This window comes from Salvelinus namaycush, chromosome 31, assembly GCF_016432855.1.
Source record: "Salvelinus namaycush isolate Seneca chromosome 31, SaNama_1.0, whole genome shotgun sequence".
In the NCBI taxonomy this organism is placed as follows: Eukaryota; Metazoa; Chordata; class Actinopteri; order Salmoniformes; family Salmonidae; genus Salvelinus; species Salvelinus namaycush.
Window position 1 is genome coordinate 14,756,569 of NC_052337.1, and position 25,334 is coordinate 14,781,902.

At 45.8% G+C, this 25,334-nt stretch overlaps 1 protein-coding gene across 1 annotated transcript; it reads left to right on the plus strand.

Moving 5' to 3' along the window:
* The first annotated feature begins 443 nt into the window (after positions 1–443).
* LOC120025694 (beta-centractin) lies at positions 444–7,187 on the plus strand. Its single transcript, XM_038970263.1, has 11 exons — positions 444–491; positions 1,945–2,009; positions 2,126–2,201; positions 2,350–2,475; positions 2,710–2,834; positions 2,942–3,158; positions 4,502–4,594; positions 4,764–4,938; positions 5,052–5,113; positions 5,262–5,302; positions 5,398–7,187. The coding sequence occupies exons 1-11, from the start codon at positions 444–446 to the stop codon at positions 5,498–5,500; spliced, it is 1,131 nt and encodes a 376-aa protein (XP_038826191.1). The 3' UTR covers positions 5,501–7,187.
* Positions 7,188–25,334: the final 18,147 nt, after the last annotated feature.

Genomic DNA, 25,334 nt, shown 5'->3' on the forward strand with positions numbered 1-25,334 from the left:
GATTTCCCAAACATGCACATAATAATGTAATAGATATTATGTTTCCACCCACTCTGATGCTCATCTATTCAACTTGGAAAGGGGGAAAGTTTATTTAGCTGAAGGTACATTTATTCATAAAGATGGTGATGATGATAATAATGATTATGATGATGATGATGGAAAAACAAGCCGGCAAAAACTGCACAAGCTCACAACCCTGAATCTGGGTTTGACAGCGAGCACGTGGGCTCCAGCTGGCAGTATTGCCATTGGCTGTTGCACTGTCAGTCTACTCTAGAGACAACCGCATACCTACTGGGTTGGGTTGTGATCAACGCAAGCAGCAGCGACCGGTGGTCTGAGACCAGAGTGACAGGGCGTTATTTACATGATTAAAATATCAAATAGGCAAGATTGTATCAAAGGATTAATAGAAACATATCTTAAACAATCAGTTCGTCATGGAGTCCTATGACATTATAGCTAACCAGCCGGTTGTGATCGATAATGTAAGTATGATGTCACTCATCCACACCCTTGCCTAGCTAACGACTAGCCAGGGAGGTTAGCTAGCTAGTGTTGTGTTGGAGGTTTTGATCAAAGATTTTTATAACTAAACAAAGATAGGCAACAGCCTGTCGTTTCCAATGGAAACAAAGTCATAGTGGGCAGAACAAGGAAAGAGGTGGGCAGAGCCGAGTACGAGCTAGCGAGATCCTATTGGCCTGTTCTAGCACACATCTGCATATTTCCGTCAGGGAATACCTATTCTGAGGTGCGCGTGTGCAATAACTAAATTCGCCTTTGCACCCCTTCTAAACGCCTTCTTTTTTTTTACTTTGGCAAAGGGTAAAGTCTACAACAGATTGTAGTTTTGGGAAAAGAAAACTGTATTGAGATTAAATGTTTCATCTATGAGGACATTTGCATAATGTTGGCCAAAATCCACTGCCCACTACTGGGCTTCCTCTCAGTGAGTGGAAACGCTAAGCGGATGATTCACATTTATACATCCGGTGAAATATCTGTCTTATTGTTCTAGCTGTGCTTTGATAGCGGACATTACTGAATACATTGTACTAGCTTACTATTCATAAATATATTCCACTTGCGCTTAGCCATCTCTTTCCACGTGGACCTCGTGTAGTAGAATGTATCTTTGTCAAATATGTATGTTGCTGTGTGTGCTGCAGAATCAGCTAACGTTATTTAGCCAGCTTACGTTGTTATTTTTCATCCAAACACTGGTTTGCCTGTATCGTCTCCATCATATATGTTCTGTTCTGGAAGAATAACTATCTAGCTAGATTTATATGATACATTTACAGTTAACGTCAGGCACTACCTAGGTAAATAGCTGCAACACCGGCTAGATACACAGTTGTGTCGCCGGGAAACAAACCCCACCTTGCAAACGGCTAGCCATCTATGCGAAATGCGTTGGTCGAGAAAGAAGTTAGCTAGCAGCGTTAGCTATCGCCACCTGTCACTGATTATGTGCACCACACTATAAATAAACCACTTATTTCCTAAATGAGCTTATTTGCTAGATAATTGGTCCTGAATGAGTGTACCGGACCTTGCAGGTGATAACTGTTGTGTTGTTGTCAACATAATACTACCTGTGTCATCTGTTGCCCTGTCATGAGCCCAGAGGCCTTTCATGGGCTAATGTTTTACTCAAACCCTTATGACTATTAATTATAAGGAAACACTAGGCATGTTAAAGCCCAGTGATGCAGCCATAACCCAGCAGATAGGGGCTGTAATGTGTGTGATGTCTCAGTGGGATAATGCCTTCCGCTGCCTCAGGCTGTGTCTTATGACTCAACACACACGAAGGAGTGTTAATTGTTGTGGCTTGGGACAGACAACTTAAGTAGTCATAGCTTGATATGAATAACTTTCTCTCCTGTCCTATCTCTCCTAATCTTCCCTCTACCTCCATCTGTCTCTCCCCAGGGTTCAGGTGTTGTCAAAGCTGGCTTTGCTGGAGACCAGATCCCCAAATACTGCTTCCCCAACTAGTAAGACCTCCTTTATTTGTACCTATCCTACATCAATAAGACACAGCTGTGATTCAGATGAATAACATCCGTGGGGTTGTTTCTAACTGTGTTGTGTTCTGCTGTGTGTGATCCAGTGTGGGCCGTCCCAAGCACGTGCGCGTGATGGCAGGAGCCCTGGAGGGGGACCTCTTCATTGGACCCAAAGCAGAGGTAGGCTTCATACCATAGCCTTACACACACACACACACACACACACACACACACACACACACACACACACACACACACACACACACACTCACTATGAAGGGGCCAGTTTCATCAAGCCTCTAACCCTTCTCTTATCCCTCCCTCCCAGGAGCACAGAGGGTTGCTGTCAGTAAGGTATCCTATGGAGCATGGTATAGTGAAGGACTGGAACGATATGGAGAGGATCTGGCAGTACGTCTACTCTAAGGAACAGCTGCAGACCTTCTCAGAGGAGGTGGGCTCTCTCCTTATTCTCCTCCTCCCCTTTTCCTGTCTCTAATCTCCTCACTGTGTGAACAGTTAACCATTGTTGTAAATGTTAGGGTTCTTGATTTATTGAATTGTATAAAAAATTATGGATGTTGTGAGTGTGTGAAAAGTATTTAACAGACAAGGGAGCTAGTATGACTAAGAAAGCGATTTTCAGCCTTCTGGCTCGCATGCTAACTGGATCTGTCTTCCCCTCCAGCACCCTGTCCTGCTGACTGAAGCCCCTCTGAACCCCAGTAAGAACAGGGAGAAGGCGGCTGAGGTGTTCTTTGAGACCTTCAACGTTCCCGCCCTCTTTATCTCCATGCAGGCAGTCCTCAGTCTGTGAGTACGCTACACTGTTTGTGTGTTTGTGTACATACCGTGTGCGTTAGTGTGTGCAGGCACGCTTTTGTGTGTTTGTTATACTCACGCCCCTTTCTCTGGTCCAGCTATGCGACAGGGCGTACCACGGGTGTGGTGTTGGATGCAGGCGACGGGGTGACCCATGCGGTGCCCATCTACGAGGGCTTTGCCATTCCCCACTCCATCATGAGGGTGGACATCGCTGGAAGGGACGTGTCCCGTTACCTCCGGCTGCTGCTACGCAAGGAGGGCTATGACTTCCATACCTCCGCAGAGTTTGAGGTGGTCCGCACCATCAAAGAGGTAAGGGACGGACAGTGTGTGTGTGTGTGTGTGACCTAACTAGAAGAAAATGAAGGGCTCAATAGGAATTGCTGTCAATTAGGGCTGGGCGATATGGCCTAAAAATCACATCTCTATTTATTTCAAACATATGGGTCATTCACAATATATATCTATTATCATTTTAAATGTTCTCTCTAAATAAGCATTGTTGTACAATTAAAGGTCAAATGCACTGCATTTCAAACAGTCAGCAATAATCTAATGAATTCATAAGACACTAATAATTATTTAATCAAAATAATTCAACCTGCTTTTTAAACATTTTATAATCACTGATCCAGCTTTCAAGTCTGTCTATGAAATTGCCCTTTTTTGTTGCAAATGTAACCAGAACCCTGCATAATGCACATTCACTAACTAACTTCATATAGCAGGCGTTAGGCTATAGAACATTAACACAGGTCTCATCAACAATCTCTCCAGCCCACATGCTAGTGATTAGCCAGCTAATTTTATATTTCATGTTTACCAACTTGGATGTATTTGCTAGCTAACAAGAAAACAGTTGAATATTTATAAACACACCCTGCTGTCCGTCTCCAACTGTTTGAACAGCATGCTAGCCTGTCCACTTTGTTCACATGTTGAAATCAAGTGGCCTACCTTATTTCTCAGAATGACAACGAGTTGCCAATTCCTTATATAATTGCGTTTTATGCTTATTGCACATTTATAAAACACAGACTAGACCGTATAAGTCTTTGGCTAAAATGCTGCTCGTGGTATGTGGCACGACAAACTTAGCCTTCTTTTCCAGAATCAATGTTCATTGATACTCCTGTTTTAGTCATGTCTGCTCTGTACGCCATGTGAGCAGTTGAGACATAAAAAGGGTATCGTCAGAAAGGTTAACTTGTCCTTTATTACAGTTAAATCATGTTTCAGTGTGTTTCAGTGTCCATATGACTGATTCTGTTGGACCAAACCTCAAATTCAAATAGCGAGTTGAAACAGCGGGCTTATTCTCTTTGGGCTTATTTTGGACCTAAGTTTGTCATCTGCCTTCCCGACTTTGGGACAACGACTCCCATTGTTAGGGCAGAGACGTGCATCTCATCATTATATACAGATCTCTGGTGTAAATGGGGAGGTGCACACAGCACAGAAGGAGCAAAAGAGACCGGACCAAAAATACAACACGAGAACAAGCGGACATAAACGCTCATAAAGACAAAATCCGTTACAGGCATTTGGAATATCGCAGAAAAACATATATTCAAATGAATCTAATTAATTCAATATATTGGCCAGCCTTACTGTCAATAGGGAAGTGCTGGTAATATGTGTGTTTCTGTCCTCAGAGAGCCTGCTACCTGTCCCTGAACCCCCAGAAGGATGAGACTCTGGAGACCGAGAAGGCCCAGTACACCCTCCCCGACGGTAGCACGCTGGATGTGAGTCAAACACCACACACACACACACACACACACACACACACACACACACACACACACACACACACACACACACACACCTTTGTTTTATTTTGAGGGACTACAAACATCAATATCATCATCTCTGACACCCAGTTGACCCTAACTCTGACCTCTGCCCCCTGTCCAGATTGGTCCAGCCAGGTTCCGCGCCCCAGAGCTGCTGTTCAGGCCAGACTTGATCGGAGACGAGAGCGAGGGGATCCACGAGGTGCTGGCCTTCGCTATCCAGAAGTCTGACATGGACCTCCGACGCACACTCTTCTCCAACATCGTACTGTCTGGAGGATCCACACTGCTCAAAGGTTACACACACACACACACACTGACCAACAACAACTAATACTAGTGTGTTGTGAAAGTGGGTGTTTTCTCATGTGGTTTAAGGCTCCTTAGCTAACAGTCTTTTCTGCTGCAGGTTTCGGGGACAGGTTACTAAGCGAAGTGAAGAAGCTCGCTCCCAAAGACGTGAAGATCAAGGTATAGTAACCAATGACCCAGCTTTTCACCTCTTCTTGGCCAGATCTCAGCATGTTGCTATATGAGTCTGTTTTTAGCATGTGTGGGCAGGATGTCTCCTCAGCAAGTCCCTGCTGACTTTCCGTCTCTCTCTGTGTTTCCTGTCCAGATTTCCGCCCCTCAGGAGAGGCTCTACTCCACGTGGATCGGGTAAGAGATCACCACACACAGACTCACTCTCACTCACGCATCTCTCTATTCCCTAATCCCTCTCTCCTCTCCTCCCTCTATTGTGTTCTGCGTAGTGGCTCCATCCTGGCGTCGTTGGACACCTTTAAGAAAATGTGGGTCAGCAAGAAGGAGTATGAGGAGGACAGAGCACGGGCCATCCACAGGAAGACCTTCTAACACCGCTGCCCTTAAACTGACCTCAACATGACCTATCTGCCCTGTGCTGCCCCAATCTGTCACGACACTACCCTCCAATGCTCCTATTTTTGCTCTGTTGCCCCACATTACTGATTTGCCTCAACATCTGGAACTATCCCCACAGCCCCATGTCTGCCCCAGTCTCCCCTTCCCCTTAAGGTCTCCCCCATCCTCTGGCTAGGGGAATTTCCATATACACCCTCCCTCAATTCAGCATGCCTTCTGTTACCAGCCATGTGGGAGAGAGCAGCGTGGCCCTTCAGGCAAGCCTTTGGCCCTCTCACCTCCTCACACACCCAGGGCTGCGTGGGCATCTGTCAATACTGTGGACTGTTCTTTCTGTTCTTAAAGGGGCAATGCTATACTCTACTCAACCCTGAAGTATTTATATTACTCTCCTATCTACCCTGCCCTGTACGATACCTTGCATCATATCATCCAATGACAAAGAAGGTGAATTATTTTAGATTCTGTAAGAATTCCATTCCAAACCGAAGAGATTGATTTAATTTTTTTGCGTTCTTTAAAAAAGTATCTTGGTCGTCAGTTACAAATCACCATGTTAATGTCAACGGTTGAATTCACCATTGTTTTCTTTAATTTTTTTGTTTCCATTTGTGTTGATGGTGTTGAGGGTCGGGGTTAGGATAGTCTGCTATAGGAATAGGTCATGCTGTAGACGGGTAGAGAATACCACTGTGTTTTACATTGGCTCATCAAATATTCAAGGAATTCATTGGAAAACATTCAAAGAACTTCTCTTTCCACCAACCCTCCCACATGTGTTCTTTCAACAACGACTAATGGACATGTTTAGACGACAGCGATGTTTAACGCTTCCTTATGATGTGTAAAGTATCTCCATTCAGTTAGCTGTGTTTTTCCTCTTTGTTTGAAAATGACATTAGTGGAAATGGTTTGATAACAAAGGACGGGTGAGATGTATCCTCCTCACTTAATAATCACCTTTCTGGTTAACCTTCAGATTGATGAAGGCTTATCTGATCCTAGATCTGTGGTTATGGGCAGCTACAACCTGGAGTGATCTCTGATCTCAGTGTTAGTCAAGGGTCAGGGACTAGCTGAATATTGGGTGAAAGGCCACAGAGATCATCCAACAAACATTGTCGTTTTATTTCTCTCCAAAGACTCCATATTTGGCTCCATTTAAAGGATGGTGGAGATCACCGGTTAAATGTTCCCTGTGAGTTATTTTAAAACACCAAGTGAATGGGTTAGAACAATTGAGAGAGAGCAATGTATAGTTGCTATAGACTGTAGTAGGACCATTCTCATAATAAGCATGTAGAAGCACAAGATGGTGGATTATTATCAGTTAGTTTTCTACCCTCTATTCCCCCTCATGTACCACTAGAAGTCTGGGTGTTTATTATGGCTAATCTGATTTCCCTACGTCTCAGTGGCAGTAAAGGGGTTGTGTCCAAAACTGCGTCCGCCTTACTCCTGTGCCCTGGCACCGGAAAGTCCACTTCAGATTCTGGGTGTTTTTTAAAAGGTTCTATACTTCATCAGCCTTGTGTACAGTGGACCGCTTTTCAAAACGTCAAAAAATACAATAAATGTATAATACTGTTTATTCAAGTGTTGCTTTTACTTTTCATTTTGTAAATTCAGTATAATAAATAAGTTAATGACTGCTGTTGGAGGTGTCTGGTCTTTGTAATTAATTAATCTTTATGATAATCATAACCAACAGGATGCTATGAATTGTTTCAGACATTGTGACCCACTTCAGTTACACTCTGGTGACTTTGGTCACATATTAAACTAACTTATAAAGGCTTTATAAGGCATTAATTCAGAAGTACTACACATGCTTTACAATGAAAGTCATACCACATTCATAAGCAAGTCATATAAGATAAACTGAGAATGCTCTTGGGATCTTTTCTCAGTCACTCAATAAGGACATCACTATCGTCTGCTGGCTGGTAATTACGGGTGAAGTTGATGGCACCATATTGTCTATGTTGGCAGAAATCCACTTTCCAAAAAGCAGAGAGAAGAATATAGGGGGGAGGAGTTTACTCCCAAGTACCTGTGTATAGCCTACCTGTGTATAGCCTACCTGTGTATAGCCTACCTGTGCAAAGGAGAAAGTAAAACTTTTGCTTATTCTGTAGATCTCCTGTGCAGTGCATTCTCGAAACGTGTAGATACAGTATGTGTGTATTATAGATTTATGGAGGAGATGTTTGGGGAGGGTTGTTGGGAACACTGTGATTCTATTCACCCATGATGGTGGCCTGAAAGAGCAGAACATTGAGGAGTTTCTCCAAGCAGGGAGTCAGGACCTCCAGCAGCTTGTAGAGACATGTGGGAGCAGGTACCACGTCCTCAACATTAAGGACAGGGCTCATGGTACTCAGGTTCCAGAGCTGCTGGAGCAGGTAGAGGAGATGGTGGCAAGAAACAGAGAGATTCTACAGCAGGAGAGGAACTTGAGACAGAGGCTTGTGGAGTTGCAGGACTCTGATACAGATAGAGATCCAGGAGCATGAGGTAGATATTAGAACACTCAGTGAAAGAACCACTGAACTGGAGAGACAGGTGAACGAAGAGAGGGAAGAAAATAATAACATTTGGTATTTTATTATGATCCCCATTAGCTGTTGCAAAAGCAGCAGCTACTCTTCCTGGGGTCCACACAAAACATGAAACATGACATAATACAGAACATCAATAGACAAGAACAGCTCAAGGACAGAACTACATCAATTCAAAAGAGAACTGGAGAGGAAGCTGAAAAGAGAATCTGATAGGAAGGAGGAGATGGAGAGAAAGCTAAAGAGACTGAGAGCGAAGAGAGAGAATGAGAGGGAGGAGAGACACAGGCAGGAGATAGAGATGAGAGGAAACTATGAAGGAGAGGCCAGAGTTGAAGCAGAGAGAAACCTGATGAAGATAGTTCTGCCTGAGTTACAGAGGAACATCATGATCTCTAAGACAAAGATGGAGAGGAAGAATAGACAGATGGAGGAGAAGGATAGACATGAAGAAGAAGGATAGAGAGATGATGGAAAGGATAGAGTAACTACCTGTATATAGCCTTGCTACTGTTATTTTGCTGCTGCTCTTTAACTATTTTTTATTTTTTTTATTTTTACTTATCTATTTTTTACTTAACACTTATTTTTCTTAAAACTGCGTTGTTGGTTAAGGGCCTGTAAGTAAGCATTTCACTGTAAGGTCTACACCTGTTGTATTCGGTGCATGTGACAAATACAATCATTCACAATGTGAGATCAAAAGTGGTCGTCTTACTATTTCAGCAGTGTCATTTTTTCTATTTGTATAAGTGGTTATGTTACATGTTGAAACTTGAAATATAAGTATCTCTACAGTGAAGGATTTATTAGTAATTCATTTATTTACGTTGTCATGCATAGTTTATTAGTTCAAAGAAACCCTTTAATAATGAGTGATTTGAATGACACATTGTGAATTTACTCCCACATTAACAATCACACTCCCAATGACAACCACCACCTGAGATGGCTATTATTGCAATAAAGAAAATAAACTTAGTAAGGAGTCAGTGGGAATTTCTTGTCTTGAATGATTCAATCTCAGGAGACCAGAGGAAGTTATGGAGCATCAGTCTGAATGGAGGTGTCCATATGACTGACAGGTGAGGAGTAAAAAAGACATGCAGTAACCTTCTCTGGCCACTAGATGTCTCTGTTGCACCACCAGAGGAGCAGGAGGAACCATGAGGAGTATAGGAGCAGGAGTAAGCTACAGATAACTGCGAAAATAAAGGAAACACCAACATAAAACATCTCAACAGGGCGTTGGGCCACCACGATCCAGAACAGATTCAATGCATCTTGGCATAGATTCTGTGGAACTTGGAGGTATGCGACACCATTCTTCCACAAGAAATTCCATCATTTGATGTTTTGTTGATGGAAAATGCTGTCTCAGTCGCCGCTCCAGAATCTCCCATAAGTGTTCAATTGGGTTGAGATCTGGTGACTGAGACAGCCAATGCATATGGCTAACATAATTTTCATGCTCATCAAACCATTCAGTGACCACTCGAGCCCTATGGGGGCATAGCCATGGTAGCCAAAATAATGACCTGGCCAGCATTTTTATACATGACCCTAAGCATGATGGGATGTTAATTGCTTAATTAACTCAGGAACCACACCTGTGTGGAATAACCTGCTTTCAAAATACTTTGTATCCATCATTTACTCGTGTTTCCATTATTTTGGCAGTTACCTGTATACTTACTATGGCTGTCTCGATTCTTCTATGAGGAAGAGAGATAGGAAACCTGCTTTCTTTATCTTCTATATGGTATGTTTGCTCTCAGCTCATTGAGCCCAAAGGGACAGATATTAATACACATATCAGTCGAGGGCCACCGTAGTGTAGGGACAGTTCGAGTGTTAGTGTGTATGTGTGTGTGTGTATCTGTATTGTGTTAACACAGTTGCTATGCAGTTATCTTTGCTGTGGCATTGTGTGCAGTTATCTTTGCTGTGGCATTGTGTGCGTGACTGTGTGAATGTCTCCTGCCCAGATCCCCAGTCACCAACACACAGAGCACAGACAGAGAGAGAAAGTTATAAAAGATATGTGATACCAGTGGTTGGCATATACACTTTCACCTGGCAGCGTGTGTGAGTGTGTGGGCATGCCTGTGTCTGCTTGTGCACATTGTTTTGTGTGTGTGTGTGTGTGTGTGTGTTGGGGGGGGGGGGGGGGGGGGGGGGTGTAAGGGTGTGTGTGTGGGCGTGTGAGTGTGTGTGTGGGGGGGGGGGGGGGGGGGGGGGGGTATGTGTGTGCATCACAGGAGGCTGAAAGGATGATGGCTCATAATAATGGCTGGTATGGCGTGAATGGAATGATATCAAACCATGTGTTTGATACCATTCCATTAATTCCGTTCCAGCCATTACTACGACCCCATCATCCCCAATTAAGGTTCTACCAGCCAACTGTGGTGTGTATAATAGTGAGAGTGTAGGTGTGTGTCTCCCCCATGGTGTTGCTATGGTATTTATGGAGCGAGAGAATATAAATAGAGAGTACAAATAAAGTACTAATCTGGCACGTCTCTGATGTTTTCTGTCTTTATTTGGAAGGAAAATAAAATAATGAATAATGGATGAGTTATCAAGAGATAAATGAGGAGAGAGCAGAGTGTGGGGCCAGGGGAATGAGAAAGCAAAGAGGAGGGGAGGGGAAGGGGAGGGGAATGAGAAAGCAAAGAGGAGGGGAGGGGAAGGGGAGGGGAAGAGGGAGCAAAGAGGATGGGAGGATAAGGGGAGGGGAATGAGAAAGCAAAGAAGATGGGAGGATAAGGGGAGGGGGAGAGGGAGCAAAGAGGATGGGAGGATAAGGGGAGGGGGAGAGGGCGCAAAGAGGATGGGAGGATAAGGGGAGGGGAAGAGGGAGCAAAGAGGATGGGAGGATAAGGGGAGGGGAATGAGAAAGCAAAGAGGATGGGAGGATAAGGGGAGGGGGAGAGGGAGCAAAGAGGATGGGAGGATAAGGGGAGGGGGAGAGGGCGCAAAGAGGATGGGAGGATAAGGGGAGAGGGAGTAAAGAGGAGGGGAGGATAAGGGGAGGAGGAGAGGGAGTATAGAGGAGGGGAGGATAAGGGGAGGGGGAGAGGGCGTAAAGAGGAGGGGAGGTGGAGAGGGAGTAAAGAGGAGGGGAGGGTAAGGGGAGGGGGAGAGGGAGCAAAGAGGAGGGGAGGATAAGGGGAGGGGGAGAGGGAGTAAAGAGGAGGGGAGGGTAGGGGGAGAGGGAGTAAAGAGGAGGGGAGGGGGAGAGGGGTTAAAGAGGAGGGGAGGGTAAGGGGAGGGGGAGCAAAGAGGAGGGGAGGATAAGGGGAGTGTGAGAGGGAGTAAAGAGGAGGGGAGGGAGAGAGGGAGGAAAGAGGATGGGAGGGGGAGAGGGAGTAAAGAGGAGGGGATGGGGAGAGGGAGTAAAGAGGAGGGTAGGGTAATGGGAGGGGGAGAGGGAGCAAAGAGGAGGAGAGGATAAGGGGAGGTGAGAGGGAGTAAAGAGGAGGGGAGGGTAAGGGGAGGGGGAGAGGGAGCAAAGAGGAGGGGAGGATAAGGGGAGGGGGAGAGGGAGTAAAGAGGAGGGGAGGGTAGGGGCAGGGGGAGAGGGAGTAAAGATGAGGGGAGGGGGAGAGGGAGTAAAGAGGAGGGGAGGGGGAGAGGGAGTAAAGAGGAGGGGAGGGAGAAAGGGAGTAAAGAGGAGGGGAGGGAGAGAGGGAGTAAAGAGAAGGGGAGGGAGAGAGGGAGAAAAGAGGAGGGGAGGGAGAGATGGAGTAAAGAGGAGGGGAGGGAGAAAGGGAGTAAAGAGAAGGGGAGGGAGAGAGGGAGTAAAGAGGAGGGGAGGGAGAGAGGGAGTAAAGAGAAGGGGAGGGAGAGAGGGAGTAAAGAGGAGGGGAGGGAGAGAGGGAGTAAAGAGGAGGGGAGGGGGAGAGGGAGTAAAGAGGAGGGGAGGGGGAGAGGGAGTAAAGAGGAGGGGAGGGAGAGAGGGAGTAAAGAGGAGGGGAGGGAGAAAGGGAGTAAAGAGAAGGGGAGGGGGGGAGAGGGAGTAAAGAGGAGGGGAGGGAGAGAGGGAGTAAAGAGAAGGGGAGGGAGAAAGGGAGTAAAGAGAAGGGGAGGGAGAGAGGGAGTAAAGAGGAGGGGAGGGAGAAAGGGAGTAAAGAGAAGGGGAGGGAGAGAGGGAGTAAAGAGGAGGGGAGGGAGAAAGGGAGTAAAGAGAAGGGGAAGGGGAGAGGGAGTAAAGAGGAGGGGAGGGAGAGAGGGAGTAAAGAGAAGGGGAGGGAGAGAGGGAGTAAAGAGGAGGGGAGGGAGAGATGGAGTAAAGAGGAGGGGAGGGAGAAAGGGAGTAAAGAGAAGGGGAGGGGGAGAGGGAGTAAAGAGGAGGGGAGGGGGAGAGGGAGTAAAGAGGAGGGGAGGGGGAGAGGGAGTAAAGAGGAGGGGAGGGAGAGAGGGAGTAAAGAGGAGGGGAGGGAGAGAGGGAGTAAAGAGGAGGGGAGGGAGAAAGGGAGTAAAGAGAAGGGGAGGGGGAGAGGGAGTAAAGAGGAGGGGAGGGGGAGAGGGAGTAAAGAGGAGGGGAGGGAGAGAGGGAGTAAAGAGGAGGGGAGGGAGAGAGGGAGTAAAGAGAAGGGGAGGGAGAGAGGGAGTAAAGAGAAGGGGAGGGAGAGAGGGAGTAAAGAGAAGGGGAGGGGGAGATGGAGGTTAGGTTTCTCTCTCTCTCACCACACGTGAGGAAAGGACCACTGAAATGTATAAAAATATCAGGGACAGAACACACAAAGAGGACAGAGTAACACCCTAACACACACACAAACACATTTACTCTCTCTCACACATACACACATGCATAGACACGCACACTTACGCACACTTACGCACACTTACGCACACTTACGCGCACACACACACACACACACACACACACACACACACACACACACACACACACACACACACACACACACACACACACACACACACACACACACACACACACACACACACACACACAATAATTACATAAGAGAGGGAACAAAAACTAGCAGGTGGCAACAATCTCTCAGACATGATGATCCTGTTTCTCTAAGCCCTGACTCCTCTCTCCATCACTTCATCCCTCTCTCATCCTCCTCCTACCTTATGTGACATTACAGCAAAACAAAGCAACAGAGACAGAGAGGAGATGGGAAGAGGAGAGAGGAGGGGAGAGGAGTGAGGGGAGGAGAGAATAGGAGATGAGGAGAGAGGAGAGGAGAGCAGAGGATAGGATAGGAGATGAGAGAGTAGAGGGGAGGGGAGAGGGGAGGATAGGAGATGAGAGAGTAGAGGGGAGGGGAGAGGGGCGAGGGGAGGAGAGAATAGGATAGGAGATGAGGAGAGAGGAGAGCAGAGGCGAGGCGAGAGGAGAGGGGAGCAGTGGATAGGAGATGAGAGAGGGGAGGGGAGGAGAGAGGAGAGGATAGTAGATGAGAGAGGAGAGGGGAGAGGGGAGGAAAGGATAGGAAATGAGAGAGGAGAGGATAGGAGATGAAAGAGGAGAGGATAGGAGAGGATAGGAGATGAGAGAGGAGAGAGGAGGAGAGGATAGGAGATGAGAGAGGAGAGGGGAGGAGATGAAAGAGGAAAGGGGAGGAGAGGATAGGAGAGGAGAGGATAGGAGATGATAGGAGATGAGAGAGGAGAGGGGAGGATAGGAGATGAGAGAGGAGAGGGGAGGAGATGAAAGAGGAGAGGGGAGGAGAGGATAGGAGAGGATAGGAGATGAGAGAGGAGAGGGGAGGAGAGGATAGGAGATGAGAGAGGAGAGGATAGGAGATGAGAGAGGAGAGGGGAGGAGATGAAAGAGGAGAAGGGAGGAGAGGATAGGAGATGATAGGAGATGAGAGAGGAGAGGGGAGGATAGGAGATGAGAGAGGAGAGGGGAGGATAGGAGATGAGAGAGGAGAGGGGAGGAGATGAAAGAGGAGAGGGGAGGAGAGGATAGGAGAGGATAGGAGATGAGAGAGGAGAGGGGAGGAGAGGATAGGAGATGAGAGAGGAGAGGATAGGAGATGAGAGAGGAGAGGGGAGGAGATGAAAGAGGAGAAGGGAGGAGAGGATAGAAGATGAGAGAGGAGAGCTCAAGTTTCTCTTGACTCATGTTGATCTATTAGTCCTAGAAAGAACAGACAACCACAGAGATACAGGTTGGACTCTTGTATTCAAACACATTTACAGAACATTACTGCCACAGAAATATCAATATGGAAATTATAGTAGGAATCAATGAAGAGGTCATAGGCTACATCTGCTTGAGGCTTGCTACACAGATCAGAGAACAGAAGAAGAGACAGAAAAAAGAGAAAAAGGTTAAAAAAATAGAACGTCTGGACTCGTTAGAGAAGTTCGAGAGGGCGATGCTTACAGGTTGTACTATCCACTGATTGGCCATCGGGTCAGAGACATGAATCACCTCACAACATCGCTAACGAGCTCCGGTAACGGTTACCCTGGAATCCAGAGACCATTCTGAACAATCATATTCCGGAGAAGACAGAAATAGTTCTCAAAGAAAACATTTCCAGAATGAGAGAAATTATCATTCAGTTCAACAATCAGTTGAATCACAAATCACCGTTTTTGTTTAAAGTGCATTTCAACATGAAAAAAAACAGCCCTTAAAGCTGCGGTACAGACACACTGAAAAGCACCCCCCCCCACCACCTCCACACACAGACCAGATCCATTTTCCAGATGTCTTGTAGTCATGTCCAGCACACTGCAGGGTCATTAGATGTCTGTGTTTGTTTTACCTGTAATCTATGTGAGGGTCCCTGTATATATAGTGTGTGATCATTAGTGGGGTCAAACACACTTAGGGTGGTGATTACACACACACACACACACACACACACACACACACACACACACACACACACACACACACACACACACACACACACACACACACACACACACACACACACACACACACACACACACACACACACACACACACACAACATTCATAAATGCATGATGATAAGTGTTCAAACACACATTAGTTGATGATTTTGTATGTTATCACTCATACAGCCCTAACCACCTGTTGTCTATGTTTTGTGTGTGTGTGTGTGTGTGTGTGTGTGTGCACGAGATGAAAGAGGAGAGGATAGGAGAGGATAGGAGATGAGAGAGGAGAGAGGAGGAGAGGATAGGAGATGAGAGAGGAGAGGGGAGGAGATGAAAGAGGAAAGGGGAGGAAATTGGCCAGCAACATGCATCAGCCTACTAAACACTCCTCTACAACAGCACAGAGTGAGGTATCATGGGGCACCAAGGCAACAGAAAGGAACGTCACATCACAGACAGAAATACATGTAACATCACAGTCACACTGCTAGTTTGCACCTCTTCTTTTCACATGAATACAAATAAATGGAAACAAAAACAGACATAAACCCTGATTCTGTCATCACCTAGCTGTAAAATGGCTGCATGTGTGTCAGTGTGACTATGTGACTGTGTGTCAGTGTGTGACTGTGTGTCAGTGTGTGACTGTGTGCCAGATTGTGACTGTCTGTCAGTGTGTGACTATGTGTGACTGTGTGTCAGTGTGTGAATGTGTGTCAGATTGTGACTGTGTGTGACTGTGTGTCAGTGTGTGAGACTGTGTGTCAGTTTGTGACTGTGTGTCAGATTGTGACTGTGTGTCAGTGTGTCAGATTGTGACTGTGTGTCAGATTGTGACTGTGTGTGACTGTGTGTCAGATTGTGACTGTGTGTCAGTGTGTGACTGTGTGTCAGATTGTGACTGTGTGTGACTGTGTGTCAGTGTGTGACTGTGTGTCAGATTGTGACTGTGTGTCAGTGTGTGACTGTGTCAGTGTCAGATTGTTACTGTGTGTGTGTGTGTTTGTGTTTAGCCCTTGGAGTTTAGGGTTTAAACAGTATCTTCCTGGCAAGGAAATCATCCAGAGATGTCGAATCAAATTTGTCATGTCGAGTTGCTGTGATGTTTTGGGTCACTAAACACCCTCTCATGGGAGTTGAACAGCTGGTGAGAGCAGTCCTATCTCCTGTATGTGTGTGTGTGTGTTTGCCCGTGTGTAGTGTTTACTCTGTGAAGGTTGTTGGAAGTACATACACTATAATGATATCTATTCTGAACAATGAATTTCAATTCCGGATATCTTATTTAGACATATGAACATAAACAACAACTATGATGCCGGGGCATTCCCAGCACTTCAATTTAAGCATGTGCCGTTTCTCAGTACCATATTTCTCACCACAGTATTTCTAGGTAGTATTTAGGTAATTATTTTTACAGCTGTACAGTCATTTGTCAGAAGACAGTAAGCCTGAGTAAAGCCTGCAAGCACAGCGAATGGGAGGGTAATGTCATTTGTAATTTATGAAATTTCTATATTTTTCAGTTTTAGAATGAGTTGCTTATTAGGCTATATATAGATGTGTGCCCGATGCCGCCCCTCATCTCTGATTCTCCGCTGGGCGTGCAATATCAAGTGCGTCTGAAGGCTATTTAGTGCAGTCTCTATTAAATGATCCACAGCCTATAGGCTTTAGGCTACGAAGTGCATGCTCGGGGAAGCACAGAGCACAGTTATATTTATAAGATAGCTGCTGAGACGGTGTAAATACAACTAGGCTGCATTACACACTGCAATGGATATTCCAACAATGCTCTGCTCTTGCTGATCCAACATTTTTTAGTGTGCAGCCTAACTAATGGCTGTGCTGTGTATGACTACGCTGTCAGTTTAGGAGAGTCAAAGGCTTCTTCCAAATAGCCTATAGCTTATGTTCTGTTCAGTTTGAGGAGAAGGCGCAGGACCGGTCAACTTTGATAGCTTGCTACTACTATAATAGATTTGATTAAAAACAATTTGTTTCTTGCCCATGATGTATTTATCACAGTTATTGACCTCACAATAAGCCAGTTTTTAGAAATGTACTTTGTGGTGCTGAAACTTGAAGCAGCAGTCGCGTCACAATCAATCGGAAATGGACAGCTCATGGTGCTGAAAGTAGGCAAATTAGAGTAGGAATAATTAATTTCAACGATCTTCATTTTAATTGGAATTTACTAACAACAAGAGGGCTTTGTGTTGGAGCCATTTTCTTCTAATTTAAGAAATAATAGGTAGGCCTATCGGTTTGACAGATGAAATTAGGCTATAGGCTGCTATATCCATAGATTTTGTCGGTCAATTCCTCCACCCACCATGCACTCTTTAAAAACAGCCAACCTTCATGTCATTGAAGGTGTCACGCCCTGGCCATAGAGAGGCTTTTATTCTCTATTTTGGTTAGGCCAGGGTGTGACTAGGGTGGGCATTCTAGTTTCTTTATTTAGGCAGCCTGTTTTGCCACCTTAGTTGTGGGTAGTTGTCTGTGTTAGTGGCCTGTATAGCCCTAGTCAGCTTCACGTTCGTTTCTGTTGTTTCTTGTTTTGTTGGCGTCATTCATATTAAAGGGAAATGTACGCTCACCACGCTGCACCTTGGTCCGGTTATTTCCACCCTGACGACGATCGTGACAGAACTACCCACCACAAACGGACCAAGCAGCGTGGTAAGGAGGAATGGACATGGGAGGACATCCTGAATGGGAAAGGATCCTGAATGGGAAAGGATCCTGGACGTGGGAGGAGATCCTGGCGGGAAAGGATCGCCTGCCCTGGGAGCAGGTGGAAGCAGCGAGGAAAGCGAAGGCAGCGAGAAAAAGGGCCCAGAATTACACAGGGTCACGGCTGGCACGAAAGACCGGGAGGCCACTCCCAAATTTTGTTTGGGGGGGACACACGGGGAGTGTGGCAGAGTCAGGATTCAGACCTGAGCCAACTCCTCGTGCTTACCGTAAGGAGCGTGGTACTGGTCAGGCACCGTGTTATGCGGTGGAGCGCACGGTGTCTCCAGTGCGCTACATTCCAGCTCCCCGCATCGGCCGGGCTAGAGTGGGCATCCAGCCAGGACGGATGGTGCCGGCTCAGCACATCTGGCCGCCAGTGCGTCTCTACAGCCCAGGAGATCCTGCGCCGGCTCTGCGCACTGTGTCTCCGGTGCGTCTGCACAGCCCAGTGCGTCCTGTTCCAGCTCCCTGCCTTTGCCGGACGAAGGTAACCATCCAGCCAGGACGGGTTGTGCAGGCTCTACGCTCGAGACCTCCAGTGCGCCTCCACGGCCCAGTGTATCCGGTGCCTGCTCCAAGAATCAGGCCTCCAGTATGTCTCCCCAGCCTGGTGAGTCCTGTGCCTGCTCCCAGAACCAGGCCTCCTGTATGTCTCCCCAGCCTGGTAAGCCCTGTGGCAGCTCCACGCACCAGGCTGTCCAGACATCTCCTCACTCCAGTGATGATCCATGGGACGAAGCCGCCAGTGATGATCCATGGCACGAAGCCTCCAGTGATGATCCATGGCACGAAGCCTCCATTGATGAACCATGGCACGAAGCCTCCAGTGATGATCCATGGCAGGAAGCCTCCAGTGATGATCCATGGCACGAAGCCTCCAGTGATGATCCATGGCACGAAGCCTCCAGTGATGGTCCATGGCCCGGAGCCTGCAATAAGGATCCATGGCACAAAGCCTCCAGTATTGATCCGCGGTCCGGAGCCTGCAGCGCCGGTCTCCAGTCCAGAGCCTCCAGCGACGGCCTCCAGTCCGGAGCCTCCAGCGACGGCCTCCAGTCCGGAGCCTCCAGCGACGGTCCCCAGTCCGGAGCCTCCAGCGACGGTCCCCAGTCCGGAGCCTCCAGCGAGGGTCCCCAGTCCGGGGCCTGCAGCGAGGGTCCCCAGTCCGGGGCCTGCAGCGAGGGTCCCCAGTCCAGAGGCGCCACCAAAGTGGGGGGAGCCAGAGGTGGAGCGGGGTCTGCGTCCCGCACCGGAGCCGCAACCGAATTAGATGCCCACCCGGACCCTCCCCTATAGAGTCAGGCACCTTTGGGGTGGGTACTGTCACGCCCTGGCCATAGAGAGGCTTTTATTCTCTATTTTGGTTAGGCCAGGGTGTGACTAGGGTGGGCATTCTAGTTTCTTTATTTCTATGTTTTCTGTTTCTATGTTTTGGCCGGGTATGATTCTCAATCAGGGACAGCTGTCTATCGTTGTCTCTGATTGGGAATCATACTTAGGCAGCCTGTTTTGCCACCTTAGTTGTGGGTAGTTGTCTGTGTTAGTGGCCTGTATAGCCCTAGTCAGCTTCACGTTCGTTTCTGTTGTTTCTTGTTTTGTTGGCGACATTCATAATAAAGAGAAATGTACGCTCACCACGCTGCACCTTGGTCCGGTTATTTCCACCCTGACGACGATCGTGACAGAAGAGCTGTTAAGTTAGAACCAAGACTGGAATTGGGGGGGGGTATGAGAGGGTATGACATAGTTAGTTTATATAAACTGATCCGATTATATAAAGTAATCTATAACAACGCTTTGTAATGCTTTGGCTAACCTAAAAAGCATTACATGGGCTTGCTCCTACCTATCTTTCCGATTTGGTCCTGCTGTACATACCTACACGTATGCTACGGTCACAAGACGCAGGCCTCCTAATTGTCCCTAGAATTTCTAAGCAAACAGCTGGAGGCAGGGCTTTCTCCTATAGAGCTCCATTTTTATGGAATGGTCTGCCTACCCATGTGAGAGACGCAGACTCGGTCTCAACCTTTACGTCTTTACTGAAGACTCATCTCTTCAGTGGGTCATATGATTGAGTGTGGTCTGGCCCAGGAGTGTGAAGGTGGACGGAAAGGCTCTGGAGCAACGAACCGCCCTTGCTGTCTTTGCCTGGCCGGTTCCCCTCTCTCCACTGGGATTCTCTGCCTCTAACCCTATTCCAGAAGATGACTGGCCACCCCTCATAGCCTGGTTCCTCTCTAGGTTTCTTCCTAGGTTTTGGCCTTTCTAGGGAGTTTTTCCTAGCCACCGTGCTTCTACACCTGCATTGCTTGCTGTTTGGGGTTTTAGGCTGGGTTTCTGTACAGCACTGAGATATCAGCTGATGTAAGAAGGGCTATATAAATAAATTTGATTTTGATTTGGTCTGCGATACTAGAAACAAGCTGTAAAATAGCCGAGAAAGACGTGGCAATATCATTGTTTCAATTCTTTAACATTCAGAGGCTGAGCTACAACCTGCTATAGCCAAGGAGACAAAAAATGTACTTTGCTTGGGAAGTAATCTAATTCTGTCACTCAATTGATTAAGCTATTCACTTTCTGTACAATAGAAGATGTTTAAACCCAGGCAGCTTTTAGGTTAGCACTTGTGTTGAAGACCTTCTCTCATTGTGATTTCCACTCGGGTGGAAAGGTAGGCCTAACTTTTGAAAATACCATTCTCAGATTCCAAATGAAGTCTCAGATTTAATTATTTGCATACAGGGCCAGTTTTGTTGCAAACAAGACTAACATGATTTGGCATTGGAGAATATGATAAGATGAACACATAGGCCTATCTCTCTGTCCATTATTAGCCTGTCAGATGAACACATAGGCCTATCTCTCTGTCCATTGTTAGCCTGTCAGATGAACACATAGGCCTATCTCTCTGTCCATTGTTAGCCTGTCAGATGAACACATAGGCCTATCTCTCTGTCCATTGTTAGCCTGTCAGATGAACACATAGGCCTATCTCTCTGTCCATTGTTAGCCTGTCAGATGCACACATAGGCCTATCTCTCTGTCCATTGTTAGCCTGTCAGATGAACACATAGGCCTATCTCTCTGTCCATTATTAGCCTGTCAGATGAACACATAGGCCTATCTCTCTGTCCATTATTAGCCTATAATTTTGGTAATTTGTGTGGCATTAAAAAAAGATTCTGCTAATATGTAAAATTATGTAGAATTGCATGAACTGTTTATAAAAGGTATTTTTTTCTTGGACCTGCAAATACGATGATAGATTCATGCAATGCTTTTACTATAAAGGAGATCTTTCCACCTCTACTCTTGTAAAATGGATGTCTGCAAACCCACAACCTTCTGGCCCGCAGCCTTATACGCTATAAAAACCTCTTCGTTGCAATGTAACAAGACAAAAACTGAAAACCTAAAACTGCATATCTAAGGCTCTGGTCTGTCCATGAAGTGAGGGTAAAAGGTAGACAGACATGTTATCTGCTATCCACATGGTTTAATTCTTATTTTGGGTATAGGGGAGGGTCACTTTTTTTTTCAAGCGTTCAGGGAGGATTTAGGTCAAATATATTTTGCTGAAGGGAGGGCCATCCATTTTTATTTCAGAAGTCAGATTATCTCCATGTAACTATTATTATAAATAACGTTCACTCCCTTACATTTAGAATGCTCAGGCAGGACAGAAATATGGTCCAATTCACACACCTACCAATATAACCCATTGTCATCCCTACTGCCTCGGATCTGTCAGACTCACTATACACAAATACTGCATTTATAAATGTCTGTTTTGGAGTGTGCCCATGTCTGTCTGTATAAAAAAAGTAAAGAAAAAACCGTGATGTCTTGTTTGCTTTATAAAATGAATTTGATGTATAGCATTTACTTTAACTTTTTACTTTTACTTATGACAAATTAGTTATTTTTCCACCACTGTACTTAAGTACATTTAAAACCAGATACTTACATACTTTTACTCAAGTAGTGTTTTACTTGGTGACTTTCACTTTTACTTGAGTAATTCTCTATTAAGGTATCTTTAGTTTTACTCAAGTATGACCATAGCATACTTTTTCCACCACCGATTTACGGTTGTAACGTTTTTTCATCATTATAACTATCTGTGAACATGTAGACTCTCTTCATACATTCAGATTCCTATATGTTATCCTGAAAGCCCAATCACCATGACATTAAAGAGTATTGGAGCTATGTGAGTATGTGATCTAGGAGTATTGAGCATCAATAGCATGACCAGATAGACTGTAACATAGTCAACATGATGTGACCACCTGTGTATCACTCCTACTTCAGTGGTGAGTTCATATATGCACTAGTCTACTGTTGTAGTTCAGCACTCAGGGCCCAGGGTTGTTTCTGAACATACCCTAGCTAACACATTAGTATGTAGCAGCATACATTTTGACACATGATTGGCTCTAGTTAAGCAGGAAACTGCCTGGGGCTAAGAGCCAATCAGGCCTCACTGCCCGGGGGCAGGAGCCAATGAGAAGGGGCTGAGGTGATTATATCGTGAACACACAGCTAAGAGGGTCTGCGCACACACACACACACACACACACACACACACACCAAAACACAACACACACCACAGCTAATTAGCTAAAGATAATTTCATACACGAGGGATTTGTAATTTTTATTAGGATCCCCATTAGCTAACGCCATAACGCTAGCTTATCTTCCTGGGGTCCAACACCAATTAACAAGACATTACAAACAATAGGGTTGGACCATTAAAACCAGCCAAATTTAAAACAAAAACACTCCATATTTGAAATTACAGATGCACAAAATCAAGTGGAAAAAATGGAACACAGAAGAAGAAGAATCTGCCTCAGGAACCACAACGAAAATATACTTTTTAAATATAAAATCAGATATGAGATATATATATTATTTGGTTTACATCATTTCCACAGTTTTGTACAATCATAAGGTTGATGTGGATTCATGATGAAGATTTACAGTAGGCCGGCTAGACAGTCGGCCACCCACACAGATGTACAGTAGATCAGCCAGCCAGATAGCAAACCAGGCAGCCAGCCAGTCAGCCACACAGACAGATACAGTAAACATTAGACCAGCCAGCCAGACAGCCAACATGCCAGCCAGCCAGTCGGCCACCCAGACAGATATACAGTAGACCAGCCAGCCCCTCAGCCAGCAAGACAGCCAGTAGACCAGACAGCCAATCCAGTCAGCCTGCTCTGTGTGTCTGTGATCTGTCTGCAATGTGTCAGCAGCACCCGGGACTCCCTCTCTCAGCCAGAAACAGCTGTCAGTCACACTCTAGCCCCTGGCTCACTGCTGGACACCCAGCACCCCAGCACCAACCTGCACTGCATGGTGTCCTTATTTCTCTCTCTCTCTCTCTCTCTCTCTCTCTCTCTCTCTCTCTCTCTCTCTCTCTCTCTCTCTCTCTCTCTCTCTCTCTCTCTCTCTCTCTCTCTCTCTCTCTCTCTCTCTCTCTCTCTCTCTCTCTCTCTCTCTCTCTCTCTCTCTCTCTCTCTCTCTCTCTCTCTCTCTCTCTCTCTCTCTCTCTCTCTCTCTGTCTGTCTCTCTCGCTCTCGCTCTCTGTCTGTCTCTCTCGCTCGGTCTCAATCTACCTTCCCCTCTCTTTCTGTCTCGTTCTGTCTCTCGCTCTTTGTCTGTCTCTCAATCTCCCTCTCTCTCTCTCTTTCTCTCTGTCTCTCGGTCTCAATCTAACCCCCCTCTCTATCTCTCTCTCTCTCTTTCTGTCTCGTTCTCTATCTCTCTCTCTTTCTCTCTGTCTCTCGGTCTCTATCTAACCCCCCTCTCTATCTCTCTCTCTCTCTTTCTGTCTCGTTCTCTATCTCTCTCTCTCTCTCTTTCTGTCTCGTTCTCTATCTCTCTCTATCTCTCTCTCTCTTTCTGTCTCATTCTCTATCTCTCTCTCTCTCTGTCTCTTGGTCTCAATCTAACCCCCCCCCCCTCTCTCTCTCTTTCTGTCTTTCTGTCTCGTTCTCTATCTCTCTCTCTCTCTCTCTGTCTCTCGGTCTCAATCTAACCCCCCTCTCTATCTCTCTCTCTGACTCTCTCACTCGGTCTCAATCTATCCCCCTTCTCTCTATCTATTCTCACTTCTCTCTCTATCTCTTCTCACTTCTCTCACTCTTTCTTCTCACTTCTCTCTCTCTCTTTCTTCTCACTTCTCTCTCTCTCTCTCTCAGACAGAAGTATCAGCGTATTTCAGACTAATCTCCGATTGGTGAATAGCTTATAGATTTTTCTACTGTTGTCACAGAGAGACAGTGACTGAGAGGAAGGGCTGTCAGTGCCAACAGGGTTAGTCTGACGTTAGAGAGACAGCTGTCATATAAGCTTCAAGTTCAATTGCATGCACATCCCAGACAACCTGAAATGGTCCCTTCACACAGACAGCGTGGTGAAACAGTGCCTCTTCAACCTCAGGAGGCTGAAGGAATTTGTCTTGGCCCTTAAGACCTTCACAAACTTCTACAGATTCTCCATTGAGAGCCACCAGGTAGTCTACCCTGCACTTTAGAGACTGCTGCCCTATGTATATAGTCACTGAACACTGGTCACTTTAAAAATGTTTACATAATGTTTTACACACTTCATATGTATACTGTATTCCTGTCAAGGCTCATTCTACTGTTGTACATACCTTTTCTATTCATATACTGTCCATACTGCCTATACACACCATTTCATATATATATTTATATACACAGTATATACAGTACCAGTCAAATGTTTGGACACGCCTACTCATTCAAGACTTTTTCTTAATTTTTACTATTTTCTACATTGCAGAATAATAGTGAAGACATCAACACTTTGAAATAACACATATGGAATCATGTAGTAACCAAAAAAAGTGTTAAACAAATCAAAATAAGTTTTATATTTGAGATTCTTCAAAGTAGCCACCGTTTGCCTTGATGACAGCTTTGCACACTCTTGGTATTCTCTCAACCAGCTTCATGAGGTAGTCACCTGGAATGCATTTCAATTAACAGGTCTGCCTTGTTAAAAGTTAATTTGTGAAATGTATTTCCTTCTTAATGCATTTGAGCCAATCAGTTGTGTTGTGACAAGGTAGGGGTGGTATACTGAAGATAGCCCTATTTGGTAAAAGACCAAATCCATATTATGGCAAGAACAGCTCAAATAAGCAAAGAGAAATGACAGTCCATCATTACTTTAAGACATGAAGGACAGTCAATCCGGAAAATGTCAAGAACTTTGTAAGTTTCTTCAAGTTCAGTCGCAAAAACCATTTAACCTTTATTTAACTAGGCAAGTCAGTCAAGAACAAATTCTTATTTACAATGACGGCCTACCCAGGCCAAATCCTAACCCGGACGATGCTGGGCCAATTGTACACCGCCCTATCACGGCCGGTTGTGATATAGCCTGGACTCGAACCAGGGTCTGTAATGACGTCTCTAGCACTGAGATGCAGTGCCCTAGACCGCTGTGCCACTCGGGAGCTCGGAGCTTGGGAACCATCAAGCGCTATGATGAAACTGGCTCTCATGAGGACCGCCACAGGAAAGGAAGATCCAGAGTTACCTCTGCTGCAGAGGATACATTTGTTAGAGTTACCAGTCTCAGAAATCGGCA

Coding starts and splice junctions, on each gene's coding strand:
- LOC120025694 (XM_038970263.1), top strand. CDS start 444: ATGGAGTCCTATGACATTATAGCTAACCAGCCGGTTGTGATCGATAAT. Junction 492..1,944: donor AGCCGGTTGTGATCGATAAT/GTAAGTATGATG, acceptor GTCTCTCCCCAG/GGTTCAGGTGTTGTCAAAGC. Junction 2,476..2,709: donor TGCAGACCTTCTCAGAGGAG/GTGGGCTCTCTC, acceptor CTTCCCCTCCAG/CACCCTGTCCTGCTGACTGA.